At 51.1% G+C, this 15,522-nt stretch overlaps 3 protein-coding genes across 3 annotated transcripts; 2 read left to right on the top strand and 1 right to left on the bottom strand.

Annotated features, from left to right (window-relative positions):
- Window positions 1-818: 818 nt before the first annotated feature.
- On the top strand, window positions 819-993 carry FIBRA_06377 (uncharacterized protein; the record flags this gene model as incomplete). The annotated part of the gene is made up of 2 exons (XM_012328104.1): window positions 819-879; window positions 932-993. The coding sequence occupies 2 exons, from the start codon at window positions 819-821 to the stop codon at window positions 991-993; spliced, it is 123 nt and encodes a 40-aa protein (XP_012183494.1).
- A 4,053-nt stretch (window positions 994-5,046) lies between these two features.
- Window positions 5,047-9,943, top strand: FIBRA_06376 (uncharacterized protein; the record flags this gene model as incomplete). The annotated part of the gene is made up of 9 exons (XM_012328103.1): window positions 5,047-5,189; window positions 5,301-5,890; window positions 5,948-6,103; window positions 6,156-6,261; window positions 6,313-6,524; window positions 6,580-6,750; window positions 6,805-7,643; window positions 7,695-9,190; window positions 9,250-9,943. 9 exons carry the CDS (start codon window positions 5,047-5,049, stop codon window positions 9,941-9,943), a joined length of 4,407 nt encoding a protein of 1,468 aa, XP_012183493.1.
- Window positions 9,944-10,108: 165 nt separating this feature from the next.
- Window positions 10,109-15,265, bottom strand: FIBRA_06375 (uncharacterized protein; the record flags this gene model as incomplete). Its single annotated transcript, XM_012328102.1, has 15 exons — window positions 10,109-10,223; window positions 10,276-10,326; window positions 10,385-10,550; window positions 10,603-10,756; window positions 10,807-11,685; window positions 11,736-11,922; window positions 11,972-12,033; window positions 12,092-12,926; window positions 12,976-13,181; window positions 13,245-13,586; window positions 13,643-14,059; window positions 14,113-14,340; window positions 14,398-14,811; window positions 14,867-14,977; window positions 15,035-15,265. 15 exons carry the CDS (start codon window positions 15,263-15,265, stop codon window positions 10,109-10,111), a joined length of 4,398 nt encoding a protein of 1,465 aa, XP_012183492.1.
- Window positions 15,266-15,522: the final 257 nt, after the last annotated feature.

Raw genomic sequence — 15,522 nt, 5'->3', positions numbered from 1 at the left:
CTGGGGAGTGGGGGATAGCAACGGGGGTGGGGGTGGGGCTGTAGAAAATGTCGAGGCTGGAGTCATGCTCACGCGCAAGCTGAGCCTCTGCCTCCCAAGGGTCCACGTACGAGGAAGGGTTCTGATAGTACGGAGTACATGTGATGGGTGGCGGAGAAACACAAGCGGTGGGGAGGGTAGTACGAGTGAGCTCGGAGAGATAGCGCGGGGGGCGTGAGGGCTGGAAGTGTTGAGGCAAGCGTGCGGCCTCGGGGCGAGTGGGGAGGTGTACGAGGGGGGAGCTGGGAGAGAGGCGGGAAGAGTGGCGATGGGAAGGAGAGAGGCGGGGGTCGTCGTGGAGGGCGTCTGCTAGGGCGGATGCGGCGGAGGAGGGTGTGCTGGGTGCGGACGTCACAGGCGACCGGTCGGGTGTCGTCGAGCGGGAAGAGACGGGGGAGCCAGGGAGAGAGCCTGAGGAGGACGCACGGGGCTGCGCACGGGGCTGTTTCCCGGCGAGCCAGCGCAGGACAGGGTGGGGCTTGTCGTCTTTCTGCATCTGGGACGGCGCGGTGGTGGAGAGGGAGTGTCGGGAGGAGACTGCAGCGCGGGAGGTAGCCGACGGCAAACTTGTTCGGGTGGCGGAGGGAGGCCGAGGGCGGGGGCGCGGAGGCCGCATGTCGGGGCGGCGGCGGGAGTGCAGGTCGACGTCTTCGCCGTGGCCGTTCATCGTCCTCCAAGTCGCTCTCGCCGTCGAGTCTGTCCTATTCGCCGTCACGCCTCTCGCTCCAGTCCCGACGCATCACACGTGACATCCTCCGCGTCGCGTTTCTCCTTCCCCCATGAGCCACCAACATCTCTCCCTCCCCTCCGTCCTTCCCTCGGCTCCTGCCCTCCAGGATGGTACCCCCAGTCTGTCCATTGCTGTTCCACTTCCCAGCTGACCCTTGCGCAGTGTCTACCACTCCTCAGCAGCTACAGTCGGGTCTCGCTCGAGTAACTAACCCCACGGAGTGAGCGTATGTTCTGCCTGAATGGTGCGCAGCCTCTGACTCTCCCCAGAACACCCATATTTATATGCGCCTTCGAGAACTGCAACAGGCTCTTTCCAACTCGAGACCGCTTGATGATTCATCGCAAGCGCGACCATGAATCGGAGGACCAGGGCGACATCATAACTTGGAATGAATAACCGGCTGAACGTAGGGATCCCAGTCTAGTGCGACTACTTTGAGCATATCAAAGTCTTGTGCGCACATTTCCATCTTACGTTCGCCAGATTTGCCACGTTTCGCCGCCAGTAATATACAATATACCGGGTCGTAACCTATGCCTCAGCGGTCCGACTGTTACATCACCCCTCTTTATATACTAATTCCCTATGAGGACATCAATTGTGACCTCTGAAAAATACTCAACCCCAACACTCAACCTCTCTCAGAAGATCAAGCACTTTTATTGATTTCTTTCCTCAACAAATGCAAGGTGGTGTTTAATCTCGCCCCATCATCCGCCCCTTTCGTTGTTTGTCTTGTGATTGTGGTGCACAGTGTCTTGATAGCTCTTATTTGTCCACACGTGGATAATTGATTCGTCGTCTGAATCAATAACGCCTACACAGCTTCAACTTCATAGATGTCATCACTCACAGTTGTGCTCACAGCCGCCGTACGGACTGTCAGTCTGGGACGCATGCTCATGATGTTGATACCACTTTTGTCACTCCAGTCTTGATAGATCATTTGGACCTTATAGGGTTTGCGCTAGACCTCGGAGGTCGAATTCCCCTGAGATCCAGGCTCCCCTGGGGTACCCGTCGGAAATGGCGCATTCACAGAAACTCCCTGAAGTCCTGGGCAGTCTGGATGCAGATACAGACAACGGCCCGCCTCTCGAGTCTCAGCGACTCTGTGATGGCGCCTGTTAATCAAGAAACTCGAACATCTTTGTTCGATTGTGCCCAACTCCCTTTGCGATTGGGTAATGGTCAGTGTATCTAATTCTTACATGATCCATCATTCAAAGCTCTGTCATGGTTGACAGAAGTACGTAGTGTTAGCTGTACGCATTCGTCACAACTGTGATTTGTTGCGGGCATGCTTTATACCACTCTATCCCCTCATTTTCCCTTCTTCTGAGAACTGTGTCGTGCAACTGCTTCGCCCCAATCCACGAAGTTTATCAACGAGATCTGCCAAGATGCTTGAAAAAAATTGGGTGCGTCCCCTTTCTACCTAATAAGGGATCTTGAAAATTGACTCCAGAACTGACTCTCCTTTGATAGCGGAGGGCAGCATGTCATCACCATCAGGAGCTCGAGCACTACAATATTAGGGACAGGGCAGGGTCACATTTTCATGGTGTAAGCGAACGCTCGGGCTTCTAACTCCCCCCCCCCAAAGTTTTGGCTTTGCGTGCTGTCCCAAATTTGACTATACCATCGCCATCGTCATCACCATTGCTCAGGCATAGCCTAGTAGTGTGCAATCCCTTCGGCTGCTAATGGCGCGGATGAACTCCTTGAAATCAGCGGTCTTGTCTACGAGGTGACCTAGAACGATATGAACATCCTGTCGATATAGGGATGCAACGACTCTTGGAGACGGCTGGTGCTGTCTCACTTCCCCGCGAAAGGTCTGCGAGTGGATTGGTTAGTAGTGTCCTCATCGGAATAGGTACCGAGTTGAATGATATTCATACCTGCTCGATCTCGGTATGTATCACCAACTCTGATCGGACCCATACTGACCATGTGCATGATCCGTAGTTACTGCAGGCTCCTAGAAGTGGACGCGAATAGTGGCACACGGGCTCACATCGTCCGGCCGTCATGGACACACTGCCGCTATGATTGGATCAGCATTCTATGTATTTTGCGGGATGGGCTAATGGTGTTATTTTTAACGACATTTGAGCCTTTGATCTTTACAACCGTAGGTCAGTGCTACGTCAAGAACTGCTACTTCTTGATCATTCATTCATCCAGCGCGCGCAAATCCATACTGACCCTTCCGAGGGTTCGCCAAAACCTGCACAACGCGCGGATCACGTATGTGTCACATACAATGATCAAATGTTATTGCGGCGCGCCAGGTGTCCGCATCTTAACGGGATGAACAGTCAACTTCCATGACAGATCTGGCGGTGCCCACGAGAAGTGTTTCCGCAACGATACGTGGGCATTCAACACTACTACGAAAACCTGGTCAGAACTGGATTGTATCACTTTATCACTACCCCTCGTGCAGAACATTCGGCATGCTTGGTCGACAACGTGGTTGGCGGATGAGGAGTGCACGGACAGTCACGCTGGGCAATCTTCCGCGCATCCAACGCCACCGGTATGTGTGCATGCGGATATCCGGTTTTCCTTATAATGCGACGGCCTCCTGAGTAAACGGTGGTGCGTGTTCCGTGATGGGACCCGCGCCGAGCACGCAATGGCGTCGGCGGACCAAAGTGTACGTGTTTAGTGACTTGGGCCAATTGACGTCAGGTAAGCCCGCAGACCGCGATCGTTCAGATATCGCCCACGTCCTAGACACGACTATGTTTAGTTGGTGTCTCTGGGTAGATGATATATACACTTACGTGTCTTTTTGTTGTAGCATGTATCAAATATCCGACGCTCTAAAGAAGTAGATTGTTTCCGTGTAGTCAGTAATTGAAACAAATGACAATGGATTATCATTTACTAGTGGCGGTCGACGGTCGATATCGGCCTCGGGAAATTTGTGCATAATTTGTACATACATCTTAGGGTAACTCCATATCAGGTCGAGCGTTTACAGTCATCTTGTCACTGCGTTTGTATTTTCTCGACACCGTCCGGTGTCATGGTTTCCAATCTGGAGACGAGACCATTTCCAACAAAGATACCATCATGACTATGAGAATATCAGTCCTGTGACGTGCATGACTGACTAGCCGTATCATACCACGCAAGGGCAGTCAATGAGTACGGATAATGTTGATATTTGCATGTACATAGACAATCACAGGCTATTCGGCAATGACAAGCTTTGCTAGGGCCTTCTGAAGTACCTAGGGTATTGTAAGAGCAGTGTTAAATGACCGGGAGGTCAAATCTCATCAACGTCTCTGATGGCTTCTTGAACCTTGCGCCCCCACAAATCGAGTTGCGTACCCGCGTGACCCAGCCTTGGATTTATCATGGGCATGGCATGTTCTTCTGTTCTATCACATCATTGTCGTCTGCTACACACCGCCCTGCGAGTGCATCTCGCCATTAAGCGTTTGTTACGATCAGGGTGAAGCAGAGCAGGACTGTCCCTAGGTATGCAAAAGTTTGTTACGATCAGGATGAAGCAGAGGAGGACTGTCCCTAAGTATGCGAAAATGGATCAGGTTCACGAATGAATGAGAGCATACGCACTTCCCGACAAACTAGCAATGGATGTCGGCGATCAAGGTGCGACGGCGATCACCCCAGTCGGGTTTGAACGTGACAAATGAATGCAATGCATTCAAATGAGATGGTCCTGAACATACTGAACAACCTGCGTTCATATAACACAGCATGATATTTTGATGATTACAGACAGTGCCCTCCGTAACCATGAACGCGTGAGTGGAATAACATTGCGAGCTTGGCGGAGGCAGACAGACAGAGACATGGATGTCAACATCTCGCACGTTTGGGCTTGGTTCCATCAGTCCGACTGGGGGGTATGGCTTGTCATTGTAAAATTATATTTACGACCCAGTAGCGGGTAACATGGGAGACGCTGAAGGACGGTGAGCCCCTCAGCAGGGGTAGTCGACGAGGGAGAAGAGAAATAATTTATATATGCTGCGAAAGAGGACAGGCACGAGGCCAAACAGAGGCAAAGCGGCATCAGCGCGAGGCGGTTGCGAGACAGGCGCGCGTCGCGAGGAAAGGGAGGATCTGTCTGCAGCGTCGACTCTATCCACTCTGCTCATTTACAGGCGGGCCTGCTGGGCTCTCCTTGCTCCGGCCCTCATCATTGTCACCTCCCCCTCCTCCCTCCACTGCGCTCTGCGCATCGTACAGTCATACAGTCTCTCCTAAGCTCCAGATCCAGAAGAATGTCCTTCTTCTCCAGGAAGAAGCATGCCCCGCCCACCGCTGCCAACACCGTGCAGTCCCCAAGTGCCGCTCTTGCCCAACTCCAGTCGCAACCACAACCACCCCCAGCCAAGCAGCTATCAAAGGAGGCCAGCTATGAGAGGTGAGAGTCTCGCCTTGACCTCCCCTCCCTAGTAGCACTAGCACAGCACGCTTCGTGGCTTTCATTTCTACCCTCACGTCACATCACCATGACTGAGCACTCTCGCCGCAGCGCCCTCAGTGGCCGCGGAAGTCCAAGCATGGGACAGAACGGCGTCTCTTCTCAGGCCCACCGCCCCATTCGCAACGGCAGCGTCAGCGCCGGCGGCCCCGACGCCAGCAATGCGAGTCCGCAGTCTGCCCAGCCAAATTCCTCTCAGCTTCAATCTCAAGCTCAACAGCTCCAACCGCAGCAGCAGTCTCAGCAACAGCGACCTGCTTATCCATGGTCACAACGCCGGCTAACGCTCCCACCACCCGTGACGATCCCGAAGCCGGGCGTCCAGCAACCGACCGCACCATCGCCATCACCATTCCCCCGGTATGGTCACGCACTACCCGCGACTGCAACCCCTACTGGAGAGCTCTTTCTCTTCGGCGGTCTCGTCCGGGAGACAGTTCGTAATGATCTTTACTTGTTGTCAACTAGAGATTTGTCGGCAACACTATTGCAGACAGCCGGTGAGGTCCCGTCTCCCCGCGTGGGCCATGCTAGCGCTCTTGTTGGAAGTGTTCTCATCGTCTGGGGTGGCGATACGAAGGCCAATACTAAGGCGAAGCCCGGAGATAAGCAAGATGATGGACTGTATCTCCTCAACCTTGGTACGTCTTGGGCGCTATAGCTCCCATGTCTCATTTGTCCTCACTCTATCGGTGTAGTATCTCGAGAGTGGACACGTGTAGCAGTATATGGACCGACACCTGCTGGACGATATGGCCATGCTGTCACTATGGTTGGATCGAAGTTCTATATGTTTGGTGGCCAAGTTGATGGGGAGTTTTTGAATGATCTATGGGTCTTCGACCTCAATTCCCGTAAGTTCAAATCCCTTTTCGTGTCTTTTTATTTTATCGACCTGTCACTCAGTGCGAACGAAAGCAACATGGGAACTCGTTGAGCCTGCCGAGGGCTCGCCACGGCCGGCCCAACGTACAGGCCATGTGTGCGTAACACACGAGAATAAACTAATCCTGTGGGTTTGAACCTCCCTTTGTTTGATGTGTGGTCTAAGGCTGTATTGCAGATTCGGTGGTACGGATTGCCAGTATCATTATAATGACACATGGGTGTTCGATACGACAACCAACGTCTGGTCAGAATTGACATGCATCGGCTACATTCCTTCTCCCCGCGAGGGTCACGCTGCCTCCTTGGTTGATGACGTGATGTATGTATACGGTGGACGTGGAGTGGATGGCAAGGACTTGGGAGATCTTTGCGCTTTCAAGATCTCCAGTAGGTATCTTTCCATGGATATGCAACAACCTTTGCTGATGTTTTCATTTTGCAGACCAGAGGTGGTATATGTTCCAGAAGATGGGGCCTGCCCCGAGTCCGCGGTCAGGTCATGCAATGGCGTCTATGGGCTCACGAGTGTTCGTGCTTGGTGGCCTGGGTGGAGAGTCATTGGGCAATCCCACAAAACCGGAAGACCCAACCATGATACATGTCTTGGATACGAGTATGACGAATTTTCCACCTGTATGGTATGCACTGACATTTCTTTCTGCCCTAGAACATATCAAATATCCGGATTCAAATAAGGCACCTCCTACAGGTGCCCCAGCGACGGGCAGGAAATCTTCTATTAGCGTGACGCAGACTTCGGCACTTCCTGCGTCCAATCTCGGACCTATAATCAACGGTATGCGACCAATGTCGCCTGAACAACAGGGTTCCGATGTCGATGAAGCCCGGCGCGCGATGTCTCCATCTAGCATGAGATCAAGGACACCAAATGGTGCCATTCAGCAAACCGTATCCACTGGCTCGAAGGGTAAGGTTCTAGCACGCTCGGGTCGAGATGACGACGGCTTTGATGGTGGGGAAAGTAGTCCTGAGGCACCTTCTTCTGATTCCCGGGAGCGCGCGTTGTCCCCTGATCCCGGGAGGGCGAAGAGCCCGGTACATAGCGCCAGTCGTGCTACCTCACCTGCGTTGCAAGCAGAGGTCCAGGAACCGCTCAGTATGGCGAGTGTAGCTATGGGTCGTAACGGCCTTTCTGCACGAAGTCCTTCGCCCAATATCGATCGTGGCAAGCCTCCTTTAGATGCTTTCTACGGCCCAAAATCTGGTTCTCCGCTACCCAATGGACATGCTTATCCCAAACCTGGGTCAACTGGAAATCTTACTGCCGATTTAATTAGGGACCTCAAGGACAAGGAAGTGGAGCTTGAGGAGATGAAGAAGCGGGAGGTATGGATGAAGGCGGCGCTTTCGAAAGCATCGCGCTCTGGATTTGTATATGCGGAATCAGAGGCTGAACTCTCTGCTCGGGCGGAAGATGACGATATTGATGGACAGAAAGTCACCGAGATGGTCATTAATTTCAAGCAATTGAAAGCCAAGATTCAAGTGCGTTTCAGGAGTTCTCTGTGCGCATTTCGAATTGACCATTTGATATAGACCAACATTGTCGAGCATGCACGAGTGGCATCAGAGCGTATTCTTGAAGCGGAGCGGTTGCGATCAAGCGCAGTACAGGAGGCTGCATTCTATCGGGCGAAACTGGCCGCGTTGGAGGCATCTTCCGATGCAGAAGTCGCCAAACTTGATCGAGAGCGTGTAGCAGAACTGGAGCGGCAGCTGTCTACAGCTGCATCTGAACGAGGGGAGAAAGACCGCAAGGTCAAAGAACTTGCAGAATCTCTTGCTCTGCAGACGATGCTCGTGGATCAGGCTGAGGCTCGAGCTGAAGACACTTCCAAGCGGCTAGACGCGTTATCTCAATCGCATGACCGAGACTCGAAGGCTTTCCAGGCCCTGCAAGAGAGGCACACCTCTATGGAAATTCTTGCTAGGGACCAGGCGGACAAACTACTCGCTCACAGGTCTCTCGCGGAGCAGCGGGAAGCGGACCACATGAACGCACGAGCTCAGGTGGAACAGCTGACAACGTCGCATGAGCAGCATATTCGTGCGCTTGAGCAAGCGCGCGCTGCGTTGCAGACAGCCTCCACCCGTGCAGAAGAAGTTGACACCCAGTACATTCGCGCCCGAGAGCAGGTAGCACAGCTCGAAGCTGACCTTGCAGACTTGCGGGGCGAGTTGGAAGCGCGTACGACCGAAGTCGAGAATACCCGCCTCCGGATCTTGGATGTAGAGAATTCATGGGCAAAGTCTCGTGAAGAAGCAGATGCCTTCAGGGCGCTTACCACTGGCAGCCTAGGCGAGCTCCTCGATTCTCATCGAGACCTCAAGAGCGACGAAGATCGTTTCACGCAAGGACACGCTGAAAAGGTTGAGGCACTGGAGCGAGAGATTACTTCGTTGCGTGACATGCTCCAAGCTGCGACTCGCCGCGCTGATGAAGCTCAGAACGAAGTTGTGCAAGAGCATCAGAAGGCAAGAGATGCAGAGTCGGAGACATTGTCTCTACGCACTCAGGTCGCGGGTCTGCGAATGCAACTATCGAGCACGTTGGTTGATAGCGGCAAATTGCGCAAAGAACTCATTGCGAAGGAGTCTCAACTCGAGGCCCAACTCAGGGAGGCCGCATCTGCCACTATGCGACTGGAGACATTGCGGACGCATCTGGCGGACATTGGTATTGTGGCAGAGGGAGAAGATCTTCCTTCCAGAGCTGGCGGCGTTTCACCATCCCGGCTAGTGGAACTAGAGAACAGACTTGCCGACCAGATCCGGCTGCACGAGATTACTGAGCGTGATCTGCAAGCCGCTCTGCAGCAGAAGGAAGATGCGGAGGCGCAGGTGGACACGTTGTCTACTCAGTTGGATCAGCTACGTCTCTCTCAGAGTCCAACACGGCGCAACGGCGTGGACGCTGCAGCAGAAGCACGTGCATTAGAGGCCGAGCGGAAGCTTGAGGAATCCGAAGCTAGTTATAAGGCCCGTTTGCAGCAACTGGAAGACGACTATCGGCTTACTGTTCATTACCTGAAGTGAGCACATGCATAACGTCATATATTTATACATATCTCGATTCTGACTGCGCGAACAGAGGCACGGAAAAGATGATGCGCAGAATGAAAGACGATCTGACCAAGCAGAAGGCGCTAAATCACAGCCTGCAAGCTGAACTAGGATCAGTGGAAAACGGTTCTCGGGCTCGTGTGAATGGCCGTAACACGCCCTCTTCGGACGATGGCCACGAGCTGCTGCGTAATCAGCTGCAAGACGCCCAGCGCCAAGTTCAACGACTGAACAGTGACAATCGCGACCTCCGGTTGCGTATAGACACACTGGAGCACGAACTCGAGAATATGAGAGACAATGTTATTGCGTCGCAGCGCGAATCTGACGAGCGCCTTTCCCGCATCGAGGAACTTGAACAAGATGTCGAACGCCTGCAAAATTCCCTCGTCATTGCCCGCGGTGGTCACGACGAGACATTGCTGGAACAGCTCAGCAACGAAAACACCACTCTCAAGCGCGAAAACGAGCAGTTGTCACATAAAATTGACTTGCTCTTGGAAGTCGACCAACCACCCTTTGGACATGGCCGGCCAATATCTGGGATCTCAGAACGTCGCGCGAGCACGTCTAGCTCTGAGAATGCCATGGCATTCGAACATTTGTCTACACAGCTGGATGACTGGCAGCGGCAGTTGGCAAGTTCCATGAGCAATCGACGACCCCTGATGGAGTATGATTCTAACTCGACGGGGCACGAAAGGGCGAGATCACGTTCATGACGTTCTTTAGGTATTTATTGCATATACCCAGATCATTCATTTGTCGCTTTTTGTTTTCGCATATATCACTCTAAGTTACTCAATCGCTTGCTCTCCTGCGCGGTATATTTTGTCATAAAATATTAGAGTAGGGCTTCGCGTATGAATCCTGCTGTACTAATTGAACTAGGAGGACGCGCTAGCACGCTGTGTCCATTCAACGGCTTTCGCTTTAACAGCGCTGGCACCTTCTTCATCGCCCATCCGACGTTCCAACTCCAGCCATTTCTTGAAAAATGATCTTAGGAGCAGATATGAGATGGATGTATGAAAGCAGCAGCAGTGACACGTACTTCGCTTTATGACTAGTCATTTTGATGGCCAGAACTCGGTCGAATATATTTCTGTGCAGATGATAGAATGAGAACAGGATTGATATTCACTGTCACGACTATGATTGACCTGAGGCTCATCATATCACCTTGTCCGGCTTCCATGTCTATGTAAATAGACCACATGTCCCAGCGTTTCGAGTGAGAATCGACTATACCCTCGAATAGAGTTTTTCCTCTCTCCGGATCACCTAGTTTGTATTCCAATTGCGCAAACTTAGATATCGTCTTGAGATCTGAAAACCTGTCAACAGATAACTGTCTACTCAACACCACTGGCGGACGTACGATCGTGCTTTTCCAAACTTTGTAAACTTCGAGGAAGCAGTTTTCTGGCCTCTTCAAGCTTCCCATGCCTTAGATAATGCTCCCCACACAATGTCCACACATCTGAACTCTGGCCAAATTTCTTACAAGTGCGTTGGTATTGCTCTTCTGCTCTCTGTCGATAGGTTAGAAGCATCCAATATAGAAGAACAGCTAATGACTCACATCGGTCTTCCCGCTCTGGTCAAGGATGGAAGCAAGACGTAGATGAATCGTCTCTGAGTCATTGTGTCGGGCGGCATCCCTGAACGTGGTCTCTAGCGTTTCTTCCGTCCCATAAGTATTTTCCAAGTTCAGCAACGCAATCCAGATATTCATCTTTTCTTGCTCTTCACGGAAGTTGATGGTACGCAGCGCGCGCTTCGCAATCTCTCGAGCCTTATCCACTTCAGAGATCTGCAATTGGAAGGACATGTATTGTATCCAGAGATATGACGAATTTGGCGATCCAAGAAGGACCCTCTCGAAATCTGTGTTGGACTCAGGAACCTTGGTATGCATGTCGGCAGTTAGGTCTTGCTCAATCTCCTTTCGCTTGCGTTTGCGCTTCTGCTGACTATCCTCTACGTCTTCGTCTTCAGAAGATGGCTGCATGTCGTCATCGACCTCAACATTCGACGCCACTGACCATTGAAATCCTTGTTGGAGGTTCAAGGAGGGCACGCTGATATGAAGTTCTTTGTCTGTCCGATCGTCGCTGGGAGATTGATCTGCATCGAGCTGAATACTCATGTCGATATTCATAGAATCATCGATAACATCTGCATCCATGTCGTCCTGGTTGTCCTGGTGAGATCTCGAGTCGTCGTCGCCTTGTGAACCCTCCACAATACCAAGGAGATTGTCTTCCTCACTTGATTCCTCGTTTTCATCATCGACATCATTATTCGACTGAAAGTCATCGTCTACAAAATAGGAGGGTTTGAGACCAAGGGAAATGCGTCGTTTTTCTTCGTCGATTGACAGAATTATAGCCTTCACTTGATCGCCTTCACGGAAACTGCGTAGAGCTAATGTCACATTGGCATCCTTATTATCGGAAAGCTATAAATCATATTTAGCACGCAACCTTGCGAGATTTCAATAGTCGTTACTTCGGATTTATGACAGAGTCCAGTGAGCTTTGAGCCTTCAATCTGGATAAACAAACCATACTCCTCCGTTCTCTTGATGCAGCCATCCACTTTCTGCCCTTCAGAGAGATCAGCAAGTGTGAGGGAGTTCGTTTTGAGGTCCCCAGAGCGGAATGTCATTTCGACTTGCTTCTTAGCGATATCGACTCTACCAAATGCTTGAATATGATCCGAATGATATGAAATGCGGGTATTACCTCAGAATCCGGCCTCTAACGAGCTGATGTGCGACAAAACGACTCTTCCAATCCTTGACATACTACCGGACAACCAGGTCATGGATAGGCAAAGCCTCATTTCAAGCTGCCTTAGCTCACCTCATCAAAAAGCTCTTTTATCTGAACTCGTGCGTCAATTTCACGACCCAAGGTAACGAAGATCCCGTGTTCCGCAACTTGCTTGATGAACCCTCGAATTGTTTCGCCTTCCTTCAGATCGCCGATACTCGCTATTTCAGGATCGATGACAGGCTCATCTCGTCTGGGTTGAAGACGCGATGGCCGAGTAGATAGTGTGAGCTGCCTCCTATCTTTGTCGACGGCGATGACCACTGCTTTCAGAATGTAGTCGGCTGGTGGGAATGCCTTGCCGGATTCGAAGTCGTCGTCGACGTCAGTTGGATGTAATGTACCAGACACTGTGTTTGTGAGCTTGACAAGCGCACCACGACGACCATGATGAAGGACGCGACCCTGGACAATTTGGCCTATCTGTATCGTGGCTAGATCTAAAGGTATCTTCTGTGCCAACGTTATCTTCTCCTTGGGTTTTGTGGCTATCCGTACGAATCCCCTCTCTGGATTACGTGAAACAACGACGAGGTCTTGCAGTTTCTCGCCGACCTGCAACGACGCACGAAGTTGTGCGACAGAGACTCCGCGCCGATTCGCAAGGTTGTTAAGTGAGATTACAGTACGAACTTGACTTGGTCGAAGAGTTACGATAGCTTTCTCGTTCTGCACTTCCGTAATATCACCTTCGACGGTGTCTCCGATGCCGATGCTGGCAATGTTTTCAATGGATGCCAAATAATTAGGAGCAGTCTGTCTTATACTAGCCACAATACGAGATGTTTCAGGATCGATGGACATGATCCTCACTTGCACCGGTTTGCCTATCGGAAATGCCGTTGAAAGGCCTACCGCAGTTTCACTAAGTTCGTGGTCAGTGGAATTCACTTCGCATACGCAATGTAGCCGACCTGGCTTCCCCTGCAGGTACCACAGCTTTAACATTATTGTAGAACTCGACCTGCAAACTTTTATCCGATGCCCTGAAAACGACTGCATGCGTAACAAGGCCAACTCGGGCGTCCTCAAACTTCGATATGATCGGTAAAGCTGATTCGAGCAAGGTCTTTTTGGCTGTCAGAACAATCCGTTGACGTTGCGTATCAACTACTAAGACCTAAATCGGAAGTTCAAAAATAAGCTGTGCCCTGGGCAAAATTGAAAATGAAGTGACGCTTACACGACACTTTATGCTTCCACCTGGTTTAAATCGCCTTTGTGGTTGTTTCAGCTGGATATCTGCGTAGTGATTTGGCCAGATGACCCCGTCTACAGATCCCGAGATGGAAACGAACATGGCGGAATCGGTCAACCTCTTTACTGCTCCCTTGAGGACTTCGCCAACCTGAACTTCCCCGACCTGCAGGAATTTCTGCTCTAGAACTGACGGGCGAAGCGAGAGCTGCAAGAGCCCGTCGAAGTGAAAATGCCCAGTAACACGTGCCCTGTGAACTGTGCCCACTTTCCAGGGGCCGGAAGAAGATGACAACGTTGGAACGTGCTCATCTGATGTATGCGAGATCTATAACACATGTTTGATTACTGCGACAAGGATGAGAGTGTGCGAGACTATCGTACGTGGACAAAGCCTTCAACACCAGAGGCGACTTCTACAACAAGTCCGCGCTCCGATTCTACCCTTATTACCTTCACTGCGTCCAGGATAGAGCCAGTCGGATATATCTCATCGAGGTTGTGATTTAGACCATCATCCATTCCCGCAGTGTCCTTTGGCACTAGTTTGAGAACATGGCTGGCCAAAGACAAAGCAAATTTGGGTGGTGTTGCAGTGATAGCATAAAGAACGCGTGCTTTAAGCTTCTGTCCCATTTTGTAATTCCGTTCGGGATGCCCTGGCAGCAGGTGAAACTGGTCGATCGTACCACCGAAGTAGCCCATGATTTGTAAATTTAGACCATCTGGGAGTACCGCTGTCACAAGGGACTGTACTTGCGTCCCAGGTAGTATTGACGAGGCATTCGTGACTTCTGAAAGCTAGGATTAATCGATTCAGGTACCTAAAAAACTGCAGGTGGAGATGTGCACACCGAAGCAGTCATTAACGACGATGCGTTTACCGAGCATGTACATGTTCTGCCATTTGCAGTCGTCTTGGATATGGATATATCAAGCAGATGGCCCACGCGTATCCTCTCTGGATTTTCAAACGGCCCTTGCTTGGCATCTTTAAACGACAGGAAGCCATTGATATCAGAGACACCAAGGTCAAGAATATACCCATGATCTTCTTTGCTCTTCACAGCTGCCGACATGGTCTATCCAAAATAGAATATGAGTAAGAGATAGAAGGAATCGGAATAGGTCGAACATACAAAACCAGCTCGAAGGTCGGCTTTTGATACTCCTGCATTCACTTTCTCGGGAACCAGGCTGAGTTCGATCCTCCGACTAGCTTTGTGAGCTTCGTCACGAATACGCCCTAATGGTGTGGTATCTGTAGCTCCTGGAAGATGAATAGCAGAAACAATGGCCCGTACATAAGACCCTGGGCGAAACATCTGGAACAGCTCTGGAATGCTAGATGAGGCACCGGTACCAGATCCTTCTTCTTCGTCTGACGAGGAGGCATCATCGACTTCTCCCATTTCCTCCAGCAGTGCTGTCAGCTGCGTTGATATCTCGGTGATGGGAACATGCGCAAAGAGCTGGTTTGGTAGAGATATGATTAGGGCAAGCGACTCCACCGACACTACTTGGCCAAGAATCTTCATCCCTACAGTCACTCGCTGCAAAGAAGTTAGAGCGCACAACTGCTAGAAATCAAGCATATAAGCTGCGCACTTTATAATTGAGGTGTTCCACACGGATTTTCTCGCTTTTCTCATCCTTCGATGCCCTGTGCTCTGCCTTGTCGATATCCGATTTACGCCTCTTTCGCTTCGTGGGTTTGTCCTGTCAGTCGATTTGGATTCAATGGACAAACTGTGCATAGAGTTGAACTACACTGACTTCAAATAGCTCCTTATCAGCTTCTTTGACGGCTTCGGCACGAATAGCCTTCACCTCCAGTGGGGTAAAACTCGTTCCACCGCCGCGAGGGAAATCAACCTCTTCTGGAATAGCTGGAAGAGAGACGTCTGCCTTACTCTTCCCTTTCTTGTCCGTGCTCTCCGTCCTTGTCTTTTTAGATCTTGGGTTACCCGGCGCATCGTCCAAAACGCGCTTCTTGCTGGCGACCATGATTCCACAAGTACCGCAAGTCAAGAATCGTTGAATATAAGCGCTGCGTAGCTTGAACCAAATATAGCGCGCGGTCTACAATAATCTGTGAGACCAAACGAGCAGAAACATAGAGCTTTGGGCAAGAGGAGGACTGAATGGATGAGCCTATAGCTTGCTAGTGGAGGAGCATTCCAAAAATTTCAGCCACCGTGATCGGGCAGCGCAATCTTGATGCGTGACGCTTGATGTTACAGTATCTGGCGCTTAGTTTGCTC

Source organism: Fibroporia radiculosa, assembly GCF_000313525.1.
Source record: "Fibroporia radiculosa TFFH 294 genomic supercontigs, scaffold6738, whole genome shotgun sequence".
NCBI lineage: Eukaryota > Fungi > Basidiomycota > Agaricomycetes > Polyporales > Fibroporiaceae > Fibroporia > Fibroporia radiculosa.
This window is presented reverse-complemented; position numbering and strand designations above follow the sequence as displayed.